We start from the raw sequence: 18,365 nt of genomic DNA on the forward strand, positions 1-18,365 counted from the left end.
AGGTGAGTGTCCGGCGGTCGCCGTTCGCCGCCCGCCTCGCCGGCCGGGGCGGAGGTGCGGGCGCCATGTTTGGCAGCGGCGGCGGCTCCGCATTGTCCGCGGGCGGGGAGGCCGGAGAGTCGGGGTGGCGAGGCCGGGAGGCCGTGAGGCCTGGCGGGCGCGGGGCCCGGAGCAGCGGAGCGGGCCGGTGCCTGCGTGTGCCGCCGTGAGCCGGCGCGGCCGGGGACGCCGAGATCCGGGCCGGCGGCTTGCCCAGGAGGCCGGGTTCGGGAGGCGAGGCGGCGGCGGGATCGCGGAGGCGGAGGCCGCAGCCGGGTGGGGGCAGAGAGGGACACGGAGGCCGCGGCGGGGTCGGGGAGACAGAGGAGTAGAAGGAGGCCGCCGCGGCGCGGGAGGCGCGGCCAAGAGAATGAAGCCGGCGGCACGGCTCGGGAGGCGGAGAAGCCGCCGGGCCGGGCGGGCTCCGGGCTGTCTGCGCGGCTGGGCCAACCGCGGGGCCGGGCATCGGACAGCGGAGGAGGCGGAAGGCCTGGGGTCTCCCGGCGTAGCTTTGGCGGTGCGGAGCTGGTCGCATTATGTAACAGATAGGTCCGATCTATTTTGCCAAGACAGGAAACTCCCTTGAAGAGGGACGGGCTCGGAAGATTTCCTAAGTCGTGCGCGGCCTGCTATCTCCGGAGCAAGCCTGCAGCTCCGCCAAACTCCGTGGATGTGTGCAGGAAACGCTGAGAAACCGAACGCGCGTGCGCGGCTTTCTTGGGCCTTTAGGAGAGAAGCAACTTTCCTGTGCATAATTTGCAGAAAAACACAGCTCCTCTTCCGTGCACTGCAGTTGGGACACGCTTACACACACCTAGGAAACCGCCCCCTTTTTGGAGGACATTCCCTTCACCCAGCTGCGACTGTTTTAGAGTTTCTGTCATCTGGTAACATAGAGTTACAGAACTTGGTTATTTAGTTACTGTTTTACTGCCTGCCGGGGCTAGCACTGTCCTGAGTCTGTGTTCACCTCCTTGGATAGTCACACCACCCTTAGAGGTGTGTCTCTTTCCTGTGTGCTTTTATAGAGAAGGGTAGAAGCGGCTGGAGGTGTTTAAATGGCTTGCCTGCAAACCAGGCAGGAAATGAACTGGGCCGACTTGGAGCATAGAGTTTTCCCCTCTTTTTGCCAGCAAAGCTTTTTAGGATGTGTTTAGCACAGTTATTTCTGGAGAAGCATGCTTTTTGCCTTTGCCGATGGAAATGCTTGTTTCTGCATAGAACCGGAGGGTCAAAGTGCTGGGTATAGGAAAACACGGAAGCCGCTGAGATTGTCAGTCACTCTGTGCTGGGCAGTGCTGCTAAATGCTCTCTTTCCCCGGGTCACAATTACATTTTCAAATTACAGAGCGGCTGTGGCCATTAAGTATTAGGTTCAGTTCTTGTAGAAAAGTGGTTTGAAGACCTTCAGTGCTCACTAGAAGAATGTGGGGTTTGACAGGCTGGTTACAGTGCTTTACTGCAGAGGAGAAAATTACATGTTTGTCTTTTAATCTGGGAGCTGTTGCTTCTGCCCTGCCTCAGTAGTGATCTGTGAAGAGTCCGTGGGTGCATCATGGTTCACTGTGCAGAAGACGGTGCTGACACCTGGATGTGCACCCACCTCACCTAAGGGCTGCTGCTAGAGGCTTAGGGCTGGCTAAGGTGGCTTTGTGGACAGCTCCCCGGAGAACTCAGGGTTGAGTAGGCACCTGGAGGCCCCTCAGATACAGGTGCATTGGGGTCTTTATGTCCTTGTTCATAGACAGTATCTATAAAATGTTGGTTTCTGCAACCTGTGAGGTCTGTCTTTAAAAATGCATATAAGATTTGCAGAGATTTCATTTTTGGACTTAAGTATGAAGTCTGCTCTTTGAGGCCTTTTCCAGAAGAGGTGTTTGAGTGGTCCTTGTCCTTGTTGCTCTGTGTGTTTGTCCTGCTTGATTGGTGGTTGTCCAGAGTGGGCATGTTTGCTCATAAGATACACAGACACCATGTCACATCAGGGAAAACTAAAGTAAACTGCAGTGAGTGTGAGTGGAGGCTGTTAGCTCCCTGGTTTTGTCCACACTGGAAGGGAGTAAATCTCTACATTGATGTTTTCATGCATGTGAACCAGTGATAAAGACTCTCATTTGTTGGGGTGGAGGGAATGCAAGCTATTGGTGGTTAGAGGGAACCCATCCTTTCAGTGGAGCAAGAGCTGAGCATTTTCAAGTGCATCAGATGCCCTTTGACATCATGCCCACAATTAGGCTTACCTGAAGAGTATGTGTCCCAGCACATGGCCAGGACCTGGCCTGAGTGACAAGGAAAGGCTGATGCTGCCTGTGGGAGTTTCCAGGGTGGCCACTGCTAAGGCTTTTGTGAAAGCTACATTGGGCTCTTGGGTCAAAGATATCCCACAGCCCGGCTCAGGGTTCTCTTCTAAGTAGTGTGTCTGATGTGTTCATGGTCCCCAGCAGCAAAATTCACAGGAGTACCCTGCTGGGCAGTAGTGGGAAAGAGAAAGGAGACCTAAGGGGATGTTAAGACTCAGTGGCCACTGAGCAGGGCTGCTTAGTGGCCACAGGCCATAATCTCTGTGTGTTGTGAAGTCTTTCTGAAAAACAATCTATACTTGTAGATGAGAGGCCCGGGTCTCAACTCTGGAGGGTATGTTGCTGTTTTGTAGGTTACTTTTGGCTTGGTCTAAAAAGGTCACTTGTGAGTGCTGTGTGCCTGTGCCCTAGCTGTTCAATAGGAACTCTGAGGGCAGCTGCTTCCTGCTGCCTCCTTGCGTATCAGAACCTTTATTCGGTTGTGGTGAGGGAGGGGTACTGTTGGAGGCTTGTTGAAATGTGATCATGAGTCCTAGTTGTTGTTTGGAAGTCTTCGAGGTATTCCAATGCTGAGCTTCATTTGTGGGGTGTTGAGTTGATTTATTAGTGCTACCCAAGCATATTTTGTGGTTTTCTGAAGTTCTCTGTCACCCGGCATGGAATTAACTTTTTCTTTGACTTTGTTTTAGGTAATCATTGCCAAATGAGGAGGAAAGGACGATGTCATCGAGGCTCTGCAGCGAGGCATCCTTCTTCCCCGTGCAGTATTAAACACTCCCCCACTCGAGAAACGCTGACATACGCACAAGCTCAAAGGATGGTGGAGATAGAAATTGAAGGGCGCTTGCATCGGATCAGTATTTTTGATCCCTTGGAGATCATACTAGAAGATGACCTCACTGCTCAAGAAATGAGCGAATGCAACAGTAATAAAGAAAATAGTGAGAGGCCGCCTGTTTGCTTAAGAACTAAGCGTCACAAAAACAACAGAGTCAAAAAGAAAAATGAAGTCCTCCCCAGCACCCATGGCACACCGGCTTCAGCCAATGCCCTTCCTGAGCCCAAGGTGCGGATTGTGGAGTACAGTCCCCCATCTGCACCCAGGCGGCCCCCTGTGTACTACAAGTTCATTGAGAAGTCAGCCGAGGAGCTGGACAATGAGGTGGAGTATGACATGGACGAGGAAGATTATGCCTGGCTAGAGATCATCAATGAGAAGCGGAAGGGCGACTGTGTCTCTGCTGTATCCCAGAACATGTTTGAGTTTCTGATGGATCGCTTTGAGAAGGAGTCTTATTGTGAGAACCAGAAGCAGGGTGAGCAGCAGTCCTTGATTGACGAGGATGCCGTTTGCTGCATCTGCATGGACGGGGAGTGTCAGAACAGCAATGTTATACTCTTTTGTGACATGTGCAACCTAGCTGTGCACCAGGAGTGCTATGGGGTGCCCTATATCCCCGAGGGCCAGTGGCTTTGCCGCCACTGCCTTCAGTCTCGGGCCCGCCCTGCAGATTGCGTGCTGTGCCCGAATAAGGGTGGTGCCTTCAAAAAGACAGATGATGACCGCTGGGGCCATGTGGTATGTGCCCTGTGGATCCCAGAGGTTGGCTTTGCCAACACGGTATTCATTGAGCCCATCGATGGTGTGAGGAACATACCTCCTGCCCGGTGGAAACTGACATGCTACCTCTGTAAGCAGAAAGGCGTGGGTGCCTGCATTCAGTGCCACAAAGCAAATTGCTACACAGCATTCCATGTGACATGTGCCCAGAAGGCTGGCCTGTACATGAAGATGGAGCCTGTGAAGGAGCTGACTGGAGGCAGCACCACGTTCTCTGTCAGAAAGACTGCTTACTGTGATGTCCACACACCTCCAGGCTGTACCCGGAGGCCTCTGAACATTTATGGAGATGTTGAGATGAAAAATGGTGTCTGTCGAAAAGAAAGCTCAGTCAAAACGGTCAGGTCTACGTCCAAGGTCAGGAAAAAAGCAAAAAAGGCTAAGAAAACACTGGCTGAGCCCTGTGCGGTCCTCCCGACCGTGTGTGCTCCGTATATTCCCCCTCAGAGGTAAGTGCATCTGAGCTTTGGCTCAGATGGTCCTGGAGTGGAAGACACAAATCAAGGGCCTGCAAGGAAGTCCTACCACATGTCTGTTGTACCTCTTGATAGTCTGTGTCCTAAGCTTTGGTTCTCTTTCATTCATTTGCTACTGTCCAGTAAGGCATAAATGTACATGAAGTTATAGGTTGGGATAACTTACAGTTCTTTGTCACTGGTTGGCCTTGAGTATAAGGAAGGCATGGTTGTGGGAACCACAGCCACACCACACATGTATTCATTCAGCCTCGGGTTTCTGGATTTCATACCATCCCAAGTTTTGTTTCCATCTCAAATGCAGTTAAACTCCCTAGGACCTTTGCAGAAAAACATCTGTCTGGAAACGTGAACCACCACCCTCAGAAGGTGACCACTGATATGAGGTTAGAGATGGGAGCTACTGTCAGCAGGAAGTTGGTGGTCTTCTTGCTTGCCTTGAACTCAGGGAATTTCTGCCTCTGTCTTCCAGGTGCTATAAAGGGTGCTCACCACCACCTGACTTTTTCTTCTTTTGCTGATGTCTTCTGTAATGCAAATGTTGCTTGATCTGCAGGACTGCTGTGCTAAGGCCCACAGTTTGTGTTGCTGGTGATAGGAGCTGTCCTGCTGTGCTCTTCCATGCAGTTTAGGGACTGCTTCAAATCCCCTTCATCTTCCCTGGTCTGCCCTCAATCCTTGTGTCTTCAGTGCCTTTTTTGTTCAATTATTTCAAAAGTTTTCTTTCACTTCATAGCCTGTAGATGCCAAAGAAGTACTCCTTTTCTCTTACCCACTCCTTTTGTACCCATTTGAGCTCTTTTTTGAGCCTTGAAGTCATTTTTTTTTTTGTGAAGGGTGTGGGCTTTTAGTCTTGTCTGCACGTAAAGCCCAAGGTGATGAGGTTCTGGTGAGGCAGACAGCTGTCCTTAAGCAGCTCGCATGGGACATTGTTAACAGGGAACTGCTTTGTAAAAATACTCACTGAGCCAACAAGTGGACAATGGATTACAGCTTTTTTTTTTTTTTTTTTTTTTTTTTTTTAAATGAGACAGGTTCTCTCTGGATAGCCTTGGCTGTTCTGGAACTCTGTAGACCAGGCTCTCCTGCCTTCTGAGTGCTAGGATTAAAGTGTGTACCACTACCGCCCGACTCAGAAGCTGCCTTTAATACAGTGAATATTAGGTGTTTTTGTTTGTTTTCTGTGTGTGATTTTCTTAGGAATGTCTGCTTTGAAGAAGTTACTCATTCTTATTAGCATGTTGTGATTATAGAGTGGAGTTGGACATTATTGTGAGCTTACAGGCAGAGCTGGGAGCACAAACAGTTTTAACCTAAAAAGAGCTAGCACTGACTGCCTTTGTATTAGCAGAGATTAAATTGGGTAAATGCTGTTCGCTACTACTTATGGTCAGTGAATCAAAAGTAGAGAGCTCATAGCCCCTTGTTCAGAGAAGACTCCTGTCAGAATCAACATGCCTGTAGAATTTTCAGCCTGACTTAAAAGATGTCTTAATTGGGGTTTCTGTAGAGGCAGAAAGGATAGGGTTATATGAAGGACTTCTCTCAAGAGCCATGAATTTCAGCTTTACCAAAACTGAAGGAAGTGAAATAGTCTATCATTGCTCCTCTGGCCAGCGCCAAATATCACCTGTTCCAGGTGGTGGGTGCGATCCTCTGTCTTGTCCTGTGGTTCCTGATGTTCAGGTTTTGGAACGAGAGCTGCCAGGTGGGTGGGACTGCTGGAAGGAGGATCTGCAGGTGAGAACAAAGGCTCCTTGGCTTTCCGTGGTCAGACCTATTGAGGAAAGATCTTGAAGCTTCAGACTTAGGAATTTCAGGTCTGGTGTAGAGCTCAGCAGATAAGTGCAGCCTGGCTCCTGTTCTTCTCTCCCAGACAAGGTTTTATCTGTAGGCTGAGACCACCTGGGACTTACTGAACATGCCTGGTCAGCCTCAGGCTTTTGCATCTCTTGCTTCAGCCTGTCAAGTGCCTACTGACCTGTCCTGTCTTGCCTTGTTTTGTTTTGAGACGAGATCTCACTATTTAGCATGGGCAGGTCTCAAACTCACAGCTTCAACCTCTTGAACAATGAAATTACAGGTGTAAGACACAATGTTTGGCTGCTGCTGCTTTTAAAAGATTTATTCATTTTATGTGTATGAATGTTTTGCTTGTGTGTATGTCATGTATGGATGTGCACTGTGTGTATGGCAGATTTCTTCTGTCAGAAGAGGGCTTCAGATCCCCTAGAACTAGAGTTATGGATGGTTTTTGGTGAGTTACCAGTGAGTTGCTGGGAATTGAACCCAGGTCCTTTGCAAGAGAAACAAGTGCTTTTGACCAGAGAGCCATCTCTCCAGTCCCCCTTTTTTCTTTTTCTTTTTCTTTTTTTTTTTTTAAACATATTTTATTTTATTTGTTTTTTTTTATGTATACGAGTGTTCTATCTGCATTTACACCTGCCAGAAGAGGGAATCAGTTCACATTATAGATGGTTGTGAGCCACCATGTGGTTGCTGGGAATTGAACTCATGACCTTTGGAAGAGCAGACAGTGCTCTTAACCACTGAGCCATCTCTCCAGCCCCCCCCCCCCTTTTTTCTTTACTTAATTTTGGAACAAACAAGTCAGCTTTGAATAGAGGTAAAAGGTGTACCTAAACTAGGTGCTTGTATTGTTGAACTGTATTGACCCAGTCTCCAGGGTATTTTGATATTTTTGGCTACTGTGTCCCTGGACAAGCTCCCATGCCCCTCAGTCTGCTGGTTACATGGGACTGGACCTGCCTGGCAGGGTGTGAAGGGCAGAGCCTGTGCATAGTGTGGGCTGTAGTTGGAGGCTGAGGCTGCTGCTCAAAGTTGAGTGCCAACTAGAGTGTCTGTCATGTTGTGACATTCTAGGCTAGTTCAGGAGCAGGCAGGTCTCACTGGACGAGGGAGGGACAAGGGCCTATTCAAACAGTTGTTTAAGGAGAACTTTAAAAAAGCGTATCCCTTGTATTTATGTTTTTATTATTTAACATTTGTAAACCATAAAGAATGCTTTTTATTTATCTAAGCCATGAACTGTGAAGAATGCAAATCTTTGTCTGCCTGCTTAGGAACTTTCTGTGAACCTCTGATTGGACACACCCCTGCCACCGGCTGTAATGCCAGTAGACTGAGGGCTGGCATTGCTGGGTGTGGTGGCACCTACTTTTAATCCCAGCCTTTGGGAAGCAGAGGCAGGAGGCTCTCTGTTCAGAGTTCAAGGCCATCCTGTCTACATGGTGAGCTCCAGGACACCCAGGGCTACATAGAGAGACCCTGTCTCCAAGAGGAAAAGGGTTTCTCTTTGTAGTCCTGGCTGTCCTGGTGCTCACACTCTGTAGGCCAGGTTGGCCTTTAACTCAGAGATCCATCTGCTTCTGCCTTCCAAAGGTGTGCACTGCCAGTTTTTTTTTTTTTTTTTTTCTGAGAAAAACAGTATCTATCTGTGTGTTCAGAGTAGTTCTTTTCTGTGCTCTTCTGATGCAGATTGTTGTTACCTTGCTCATCCACCTCATTCTGTTTGCCAGAGGATAGAAGAGAAAGAGCAGGAAAGGGTGGAGTTTCTTCGTTCCTTTTGAGTCCCAAGCTACAAGTCCCCTTAAGTATCCAGCCTGGTAACTTTTTCTGCCCTGGCTATATGGGGCCATGCTTTTTATCTCCAGAAGACCGACTGCTAGTGAGTGCATAGCTGTTGTCTGCCTAGATCTGGATTTGGACTTAGAGCCTCTAGCCATTTGGATAATTGGTGTGCAGCTTATTCAGTACAGATGTCTAAGTGGTGAGCTGTTACTGGGTCAGCAGTGAGACTGAGGCTCCTTCTACTTGGTGGCAGTCCTTGAACTGGCTTTGGGAAAAAGACCAAATGGAGTGTGAACATATTGTACTTCATTGGGTAGAGTAGGTCTTGCTTTTGAGTATAGTATTGAATTCTGGCTTTTGTATATTTTCCCTCCTCCGTGCTTCTGGCAGTTATAACTGTGGAGCTAGTCCCTGACTTATGGTTGGATTTATCAGCTTTTTTGTTTTTTTTCTTTTTTCTTTCTTTGTTAATGGCATAGTTTTATTTATTTAGTTGTTTATTTATTTTGAGTTTCAGAGACAGGCTCTCTGTGTAGTCCTAGCTGTAATAGGACTCACTCTGTGTATCAGAGATCCATCTATCTCTGCCTTACAAGTATTGGAATTGAAGGTGTGTACCACCATAACCAATTTATTTATTTAAAACACTTTTGAGACAGGGTCTTACTATGTAACCTTGGTTGACCTGGAACTTCCTATATTGACCAGGCTAGCCTCATTCTCACAGAGATCCACACGCCTCTGTCTTCTGAGCATTGGGATAAAAGGTGTGTAGCAGCATACCTGACTGAGTTACCAGTTTTGAAAAACAGTGCATGCAGAAATACTATGCATTCAGTAAAAAAAAATAATAATAATAATTTTGCTCTCTCTTTCTGGGCTAGCAGTATGGATCCTAGCCCCCAGAGATGCTGGGCAGTGCACTGATGTGAACCACAGCTTCCAGTGAGCTGCACAGAGAGGATGACAGCGAGTACGTGGTGGGGAGCTGTGTTGTTTAACTAGGCTGTTCGGTAGGATAGATGCAGCAGATGAGCTTTTGACTGGTTGTGTGAGGTTATCAGCATGTAGCCCCGTCCTATCAAAAGCATCTGTAGTTGATAAACATTTCCATCTGCCACAGGTTGGCTCTATTCCTCCCAAGTGGAAGCCCTGCCCTATGTGTTCTGAGAGCAGTGTAGGGGTTTACTGCTCTGTGGGGGCCTTGGAAGCAGACAGATACATCTACAGTAGTGATACTGGGGAAGAAGCATTAAAACAACCAACTGAAAAGTGCAAATGACATACTGTGGTGTGGAAGGCACGGAGCCCACCCTGATAACTGGCAAGTGGAAAAGAGCTGAATCGTCTGGAGATCAGCGGTCTTTGTACTCATTGTAGTAGCATGCCTTCTAGTGTGTTACAGCCCCTTGCAAAGCTGTGTCATCATCAGTGTATACAGACCACCCATTTTACAGAGCGTTCCTACCATCTGGACACCTTACCTAGTGGGCTTGGGTCTTTTGTGCCTAGGCACTCAGCAGAGGGGCATCCCCACTATGGCTCATTTCCTCCTCTTAATTTTCATCACAGTTACTCAGGCACAGGTAGAAGTAGATACTTTAGAAGTTTATTGCTGGGGGTAGGTTGTTCCTTTGGTCTCACCAGCTGCCAAGTGTGAGACCACTTGAAGCTAACAGTGGGATGGACTTGGTGCCAGAGCTGCCCAGAGTCTCTTCCCCTGGACTCTGAGGTCAGCAGAACACCCAAGTTTGACTGTTGTCATTTTTTTTGGTGATAAGTTTTCAAAACCTAAAAATAAAAGGAACAAAAATGATCCCATAAGATCACCCAGTTACTTGTTGCTAGTGTTCTACTGTGAACTGTGTACATCCTTATACCTGGGTTGTAGGAGAGGCTTACACATGCCCTTTCATGGTCAGGTGCCCTTAGGACAGGTTCTAAGTTAGGCCTTTGCAATAGGGGAGGACACCAACATGTCTTCAGTCCTGAACACGCCCACCTTTAGAGGCGATCGAGATGCCTGGCTGTTACTTCATACCCTGTAACTCCAGTGCTACTCCCCTAACCCAGCTTGTCTTACACAGTACTCAGGCCCTGTGAGTCATAGGAAGACCATTCTGATACCTGCTTTGTTCTGAGCTGATGGAGCATTGGGCCAAATGGAAGGGAAAGGGCCAGAGGGCCTGGAGGTAGGCAGGCAGGCCAGTCACTACCAGCAGGTCATAGTGCACTGAAGCCATTCCAGCTCCTGTATCTGTTGAATCTCTTCAGCCTTTCTGGGTTTGGATGTTTTTAGTTTTTGTCTTCTGTGATACCTGGAAGAATATCTTTTTTTTTTTTTTTTTTTAGTTTGTCTGGATTTCCTTGTGGCTCACTGGTTACTGCCTGAATATGGAGTAAGTCTTCATCCTGTGGTTGTCTAGAGCAGTGATTCTCAACCTTCCTAATGCTGTGACTCTAATACAGATCCTCATGTTGTGGTGACCCCAGCCATAAAGTTATTTTTTTGTTGCTACATGATAACTGTAGTTTTGCTACTGTTACAAATTGTAAATATTTTTGGAGATGGAGGTTTGCCAAAAGGGTCATGACCCACAGACTGAGAACCACTGGTGTAGAGTGTTACTGGTCTTTTTGTTTGTTTGCTTGAGACAAGTCTGTGTTGACCAGGCTAGCCTAGCACTCACAGAGATCTACTTCTGCCTCTCAACTGTTGGGATTAAAGGCACATGCAGCCATACCTTGCTGTTGTAAGGTCTTTTTACTTCGTTGTTTCTGAGGGTAGTGTTTCCTGGTGTCTAGTATGACATCTTTGTCAAGACTTCAGAACACATCCATATTGAGGGTTGTATCTGCTCAGTCAGTCTTTCTCTGATGTTTCATGTAAGTGTTCATCCTCAGGTCCCCTTCTGTGTTTCTTCTCCACAGTGCTTCCATTCTTCTATCTCTGTGCTGGTCTGTCAGTTACCTGAGTAGGCTGGGAAGTCACCTGCCACATAGGCCTGGAGTTTCTGAGAGGAGCCATTTCTCACTACTTTATGCGATATGAGTGGTCAGCCATATGTAGCATTTGTAATAAAATTGGTCTCTGCCACAGTTGATTTGTCACCTTTGTCGCCTCTGAGATCTTGGCCCCTGGTCATTTCCTGTAGTGAATATCCTCTTATAGGTAGCCAGTGAGGAAGCCCAGCTTCCCATCTGTCTGTCTCTCTGTGACTAACTAACCAAACTCCAGACAGGGTTTCTGGCTGCCCTGGAGCTCACTCTATGGACCAGGCTGGCCTTGAACTACCTCTGTCTCCTGAATACTAGGATGAAAGGTGTGTTGTCACCACCATCCAGCTTTCACAGTGCCAGGCCTCACGTGGCCATCTGTTGACCAGAGGGTGTGTGTATGCTATATGCCTAGCGGTAAATTCTAGGCTTTTGATTCGTTGGAGGCAAAAAAGCACGGTTTTAAAATGCACTTCTTTTTTTTTTTTTTTTTTTTTATAGCTTAATGATTCTACTCATTGATACTGTAAAGTGAGAGACACTTGCCAGCCTGACCACAGAACTGTCCTGAACATGAAGAGTTCATTATAAGGATTTAGGATGTGTAGGAGATGTGTAGGTAAAAAAGGAGGCTGGTTTCTAAAATTTGTCTTTAGAGATGACTGTGTAGGCCATCTGCAGAGACGACCTGTGCACACACACAGTGGTGATGTCATTTTCTTACTTCTCAGACTGTCTGAATTATCAAGTAGCAGGACCTTTGGAGTGCTGCAGTCCCTGGCCCCATTCTCATTCTTACAACAGCATTCACGTAAATCTGGGATGGATAGTTGTGTTACTGTACACACACCTCTGAAGTGGATTATTTAGTGAAACTTCCTGCAGCTTTCCTCTTCCACCTGTGTGGTGTTTGCTGCCATCACTTTGGCCCTGCATATCCCTAGCTGAAGCTCAAGAATCTAGTGCAGAGGTGGCCGTTCCTTGAGGGGCCATGTGGCATCAAACCTCTGCAGGAGCTGTTTTGATAGTATTTGGGTGTGATGTATGTCCACACATTTGCTTACAGTGTGCGTGGCTGTAGGTGGGCAGGCTCTCCTCTTGCCTGGTGCTGTCACCCTGACCCCCTGACAGTGGGGTTCACATATGTGTCTCTTTGCATGTTCCTACTTACACTGGGTCATTGCGCACTAGTCATTGTGGCTCTCATCCTGGCAAGGCCTGCTTTCTCATTTTTAGTGATCACTCTGATTTACAGAAAAAAAGAAAAAAGTGAGAAAGAAAAAAGCTTTAAAAAGTATAGAGAACCCATTTGTTCCTTCAAAAGTTCTTGTGTCTGGCCAGTCCTCCCCTGTACCTCCCTCTTTTAGAAACAAGTCACAACCATGTGACTCCATGACCCTGCAGTCCTGGGCAGTGGTGGTACACACCTTTAATCCCAGAACTTGGGAGGCAGAGGCAGGAGAATTTCTGTGAGTTCAAGGTTAGCCTGGTCTACAGAATTAAAATTACCATTTTGTGACTTTGCAAGGCTGTGGGATTTTTGTTTTTACATTGACTTACTATAGATATTAGAATATTTTTGTGGATAATGTCTGTGAAAATGATGCTTTGGGTGGGCTTTTCTGATCTTTCAGCTTCTTTACCCAAGCTCAGATAGGGCCTGCCTGTTGAGCTGCCCAGCCGGGCATTAATGCTGATGCTGTACAGTGTACTATGCTATTTATGTAAGGTTTTTTGTTTGTTTTTAAGCAGTCTCACTGTGTGGCCATTGCTGGTCTGGAACTTACTACGTAGACCAGGCTTGCCTCCAACTCAGAGAGATCCACCTGCCTTTGCTTCCTTAGTGATAGAACTAGAGGTGTGTGCTATTATGCCTGGCTTCTTGAGAATTCTTAACAATAAATGATACTTAATGTATATCTGAATCACTGTAGTTCTAGAAAGACTAGTTATTATTTCCATGGATGAATATTAGTGTTAGAATGAGATGGATTTAGTCTTATTTTTCTTGCTGTTCTTTAGTTTTACTTTTGAGACAGTCTCTGTATGTAGTCTAGGTGGCCTTGAGCTCCCCATCCTTCTGCCTTAGACTCTTGATGGGTTTGTGCTGCCATGCCCTACTTTCTCTTGGGTTTTGTTTTTATTGACTGAGGTACTAGAAATCCTGGCCATATCTATAAGTAGACTGTCTAAAAGCAGCTGTGTTGTAGCAGTGTGTGTAAGAAGTCACAAGCTGTCTGTAATCAGCTGACTTCAGCTTTAGACCTAGAATTTTTCTAGCTAAAAGTGGGCAGATCCTAGGCCTCCAAAGGTTAGACTGACCTGACTGTGAGTCACTTGCCATCCTCACTTAGTAAACATCTCTTCAGACTTTTCAGCAGAATGTTCCGGTTAAGTTTTCTCTTGCTTTTTTTTTTTTTTTTTTCTTATTAACTGCATTTAGGAAGGCTTGAGAAACTCTTGAGTGTATTCTTGCCAGCGCTAAAAAAATTTAAGTAGAATATCCTCAAATTCACAGAACAGATATGTGGTTAATAAGTTACAGTGGAATAATAGCCATGGTTTGTGTTGGATGAGACTGCGCTTCTTGCAGCCCCTACATGGTCCCTTTCCCTCGCCAGGGATTCGATACTCCGACTTAGCTTGCTTGGACTTTTCCTCTAGATAACCCTGGCTTACTTGTGCTTTTGACCTGTATCAGTTTTTGGTTATAAAAATTAAATAGACATGGCTGGGCACTTTATAAAGAAAAATATTTTGAGTTCACAATTTGGGGAGCTGAAAGCACAGAGTTGGACATCGCATCAGTTTATATATTCTCTGGTGGAATCATGTCAGAGCAGTGTCATCATGGCAGGGGTATGTGTGGGAAGTAGAAATGATGTGGTGAAATAGGAAGCTGGAGCACAGGGAGTGGCTAGCCTTTCATGCCAGTTGTCACACCAGGGACCTGGGACAAGCTATATCCAGACTAGAGCAGCACCTCTGCTTCCTTCTAGAGGCCCATTTTGGTCAGGACTACTTCTAGGTTCCTGTGTGCAGTGCCTGTCAGTGCTGTGGTCTGGCCGGCTCTCCCTTGTGCTTTCTCTGAATTGGCAGCTGGCCTGAGGATTTAGTGAGTATGGGGTAAACTGGTGGCCATGCTTGCCTTTGGCTGGTCTGCTTATGGGGACTTACTTACAGTATGGGTCCTGTTGTCCTGTTGTCCATCTTTCTCCAAGGCATGCAATTGCTCACCAAGAGGTGAGTCGGGCTCTGTACGTAGTGTTTGGAAACATATCTGTAGGACACATTTTAAATGTATTTTTAATGTAAGTTTGTTTATAGCTTGCGAGACGTTTACATTTTCCCAAGTTCTTACACTGGAGAAGGGGTCACTTTTTTTTTTTTTTTTTTTTTAATGAGATTGGAATCTTGATTAAAGCAAACTGCTAACCATCATTTCTTTGGATTTTTCAATTGTTAAAAAATGTTGTATCACTGGGCAGTGGTAGCTCATGCCTTTTATCCCAGCACTGGGGAGGCAGAGGCAGGCAGATCTTTGTAGCCTCGTCTACAAAGTGGGTTTAGGACAGCCAGCCACTGCTATACTACATAGAGAAACCCTGTCTGGGGGAAAAAAATAATCTTGTATCTGACTGGGTGTGGGTTTCATACACCTTTAATCCCAGCACCTAGGAGGCAGAGGCAGGCAGATCTGAGTTCCAGGCTAGCCTAGTCTACAAAGTTCCAGGACAGCCAGAGCTCTGTTACACATAGAAACCCTGTCTGGAAAACAAAACAAAACAAAACAAAACAAACAAAATCTTGTATCTGTTCTGTCTCATTTGGTCATTGAAATAACTAGTAAGTGTAGTGTTAAACATCTGTTTGCATTTTAAAGCCCTCTTAGCTGTACATATTGTTGAAATGTATAATTTACTATACAGATACCTGCTTCAGTTAGAAGTGCTGAAAACAAAAGCTATACTCAAAATAGCAGCTAATGAAGTGGCCACATCTGACCTATGGACAGTTTCTTGTGGGACTTTGGTTTATCAGGTGTCTCTCGATTGCCTTCTGTTGCAGTCTGCTTTCCTGCCTCCATCTGAGTGTCTTTTGGTGGGTTTGTCACTGGAGGTATGTGGCATGCCTTTGGTGTCTGACCCACCCACATGCAGAGCCACAGAAGGCAATGCATCATCTTAGCAGAGCTCAGGCAGGAGGCTGGCAGCCTCAAGGCTTGCAGCATTCTCAAGAGTGAGCCAGCCTTGGCAGATCTGGGCTTTCTACCTGGTACTGGTAGGTTTTCATTGTTCTGTAAAATTTAGGTTTGCATTCTTGAAAAAAAAAAAGTGAAGTTGGAAAATTTTAATTTTAAATTAATGTCTGTTCAGAAATTTTGATGTGTGGTGTTCAGTGACGGAATACCTTTTGTAGCTCTGTTCTGCTGAAATTGTGGGATTTTGTGGAGTTTGTTTTTAGTGTCTGTGAGGCACACTGAGCTCTTCTTTGGTAGCCATGGTGAAAAGGAACGGAGAAGTTCTCTGGCCAGCTTTCAAAGGCTTTTGAGGGTTTTAAGCCTCTCTTCTGCAGAGGCTTTTGTAGCTTTGCATTTCTAGTCCCCCAAAGGATGAAGTTTCTCAGAAGATGATTCTCATTTATTAAGAGTAGACTGTATTTCCAGCCTGAGCTAAGCTGGTAGGCTGTTCTGCTTTGGGTTGTTCTCTCTTCAGGTTGAGTGGGATCAGGGCAAGTGGTGCCACCTGTGAGAGCAAGCTGTGACCTCAGAGTCCAGCCACCAGCATCTCAGCTGACAGTGATCAACATGTGTGTGTGTGTGTGTGTGTGTGTCTAGATAAGACATGGCACAGAGTATCAAAAGTGTTTAAAGTCTTCTTCAGCTCTGTTTCTTATTTAACCTGATGACTGTTTTGGTGGATGGAAATCTTTAGCTAGCTGAAGGTTATGAGTTGTTTTCATAGTACCAGGGACAGTATGTCACGGCTCTGGGAGAGAACTGCCGGGTTATTGAAGGTAACATTGTCTTGTCTAGTTTTCTAAATGCAAACACTTTTTAATATGCTTTTTCAAAGCTAAACTCTCAGTTTTTCCATGTTTTAGATTAAATAGGATTGCGAATCAGGTGGCCATTCAGCGGAAGAAGCAGTTTGTGGAGCGAGCCCACAGCTACTGGTTACTCAAAAGGCTGTCTAGGAATGGTGCTCCCCTGCTGCGGCGGCTCCAGTCCAGCCTGCAGTCCCAGAGAAACACGCAGCAGGTATGTGCACACACCTCATCTGCCTTCAGTGTCACTCGTCTCCAAACACACTGATCAGACACTGCCCCCTCAGGCTGGATGTGGTGCTGACCCCTGGGCCTTGAGCTGCAGATTATGCAGGTGGCTGATGTATCTTCAAGGTCTGCTGTGACTTCAGTGTTGAGTTGTGCTTCCTTCCTTATCTGACGAGTGTCTGCTCTGTACCCAGTTCTCAGCCAGTTCCAGGGGAAGAAGGGAATGAGCAGAGAAGCTAGTTCAACTTTGGCACGTGGATAATCAAGACTGGGAGGCCTGATGACAGCCTAGATCTTATGGGTGGGAACTTTGTGCTGGGCCTTGGGAGTGTCCTGCACAAGGAGTAATTTATTAGGCCTTGTTCTAATGGTTGTTTTAGTATTGACTATAGCAAGGAGGAGGAAAGGAGCTGAGGAAGTGACTTTTTAAAAGAACAAATTTAAACTGTCCATTATAGCAGTTAATTTGGGTTTATGGTGCCATCTAGTATAAGACTGTTCGGAGAGGGTGTCTTAAAGAGGAAAGAGGTGTTTTTGGTGGGCTCTCGCATATGCAGTTCCTGTGCAGATTGCCCCAAAAGTACATGTCTGGTGAACTCTACTGGTCCCAGTGGGAGATGCTAATCATTTCATCTATAAAATATCAACCAATTTTAATGAAACTTAAGTTTCTAGAATCCTGGTTGAGCCCCTATGGTTGTCATAGGCACGGCTGTGGAATGAGCTCAGGGCTCTCATCCTGCACCCTGGCTGTGCAGCTATGCAGTGGTACTGTGTGGATTAGACACCCATATTTGCAAGTGACCAGGTGTCCCTCTTCTGGGATCTCAGAACTGCTGGACTGTGGAGTGGGAAATCCAGGGTCTTCCCAGTGTCAGCTTTTCTCTGCTGCATTCTGTCGGCTAACTGTGCATTCACTGGGCATACATTCCTTCTTAGAGACATGGGGGTTGGTGAGGCAGTCTATCTGAGGAGTGTCATCATATCACCAGGCTTTGAGGTGCTTTGCACAGTAGAGACTGTTTTGGTTGTTGAGCGAATCCGCCATGTTCTTTTCCTCACATGTTGTGAGCTGCTGCCATTCTTTCTACCATCCTTAACTCTCTGAGCACAACCCAATCGGGGGTTCCCAGAGTGCCTGTTGGTCCTGGTACCAGAAGAGAAGAAGGTTTTAGTGCAAGAGAGTCTTAGGGATATCAGTCATGAAGTGGGAAGTATTTGGCAATGCCGGGCACTGGTGGAAACAATACTTTTGGTCTTTGCTTATGTGACGGAGGAAATGTTGGAAAGAAGATCTGGAGAGAAAGTGGAGACTCCAGACCTTGGGCCAGAGGAGGAATGCTTTGGTAGATTGTCAGTAAGAATGGAATGCCATCAGTGCAGTGCTGGGGCATTTGGCTGTTCTGTTCTTCTCCTTTGTGTACATAGGAGCTTAGAATGGAGGGCATAGGATGCTGAATGGCCTTGTGGGTGCCTTGCCTAGAGATGGAGCTGGGAAGAAGAAGCATTAGGAAGGAAAGAGGGTAGTAAGGCAAGGTAGCAAGGGGGATTTAACTCAGTGGTAGAGGACTTGCTAAGGCCCTGGGTTTGGTCCTCAGCTTTGGGAAAAATAAAAAAAGATAGGCAGCAAGGAGAGTCCACTAGGAGGGTCATACCTCATCCTCTGGAAAAGCTGTCCAGTACTGCACTCATGAAGACTCATCCTATAAGAGGCAGGGCTCTGAGGAAGAGCATCTGCTCTTAGCTATCCCTTTCTGCAGAGAGCATTGAGGCCATTGGAGAGAGGGTGCAGACAGAATGTGAGGATGCAAGCCCTAGGGCATTCTAGAATTCCCAAAAAGAGAAGGAGAAGGCATGACCCATAGCAGAGGGGTCTGCTGTGCTATGTTGGTTCAGGCAGGACATGAAGCTGAAGGCTGTAAACTGTACCCACATTGTCCTAGTGACAGTAAGGCTTGATGTAGCTTTTTAAATTTTTTTAGCTCTGAGCCTTCCTATCAGAGCAAGCACATGGCTGCATCTCAGCCCGTGGCGAGTTTTTAAACTAGAATACTGGATGATAGAATT

General features: G+C 46.6%; 1 protein-coding gene across 3 annotated transcripts in view; it reads left to right on the forward strand.

Moving 5' to 3' along the window:
- The first annotated feature begins 3,035 nt into the window (after positions 1–3,035).
- Brd1 (bromodomain containing 1) overlaps positions 3,036–18,365 on the forward strand; it is a 44,443-nt gene continuing 29,113 nt past the window's right edge. For all 3 annotated transcript variants that reach the window (XM_055626943.1, XM_055626944.1, XM_055626945.1), the window contains exons 1-2: positions 3,036–4,409; positions 16,128–16,284. In XM_055626943.1, coding sequence (XP_055482918.1) covers positions 3,043–4,409; positions 16,128–16,284 — 1,524 coding nt within the window. In that variant the 5' untranslated portion in view covers positions 3,036–3,042. The remainder of the gene's footprint in view (positions 4,410–16,127; positions 16,285–18,365) is intronic.

This window comes from Psammomys obesus, unplaced genomic scaffold (genome assembly GCF_907164565.1).
Source record: "Psammomys obesus unplaced genomic scaffold, mPsaObe1.curated_primary_1811, whole genome shotgun sequence".
In the NCBI taxonomy this organism is placed as follows: domain Eukaryota; kingdom Metazoa; phylum Chordata; class Mammalia; order Rodentia; family Muridae; genus Psammomys; species Psammomys obesus.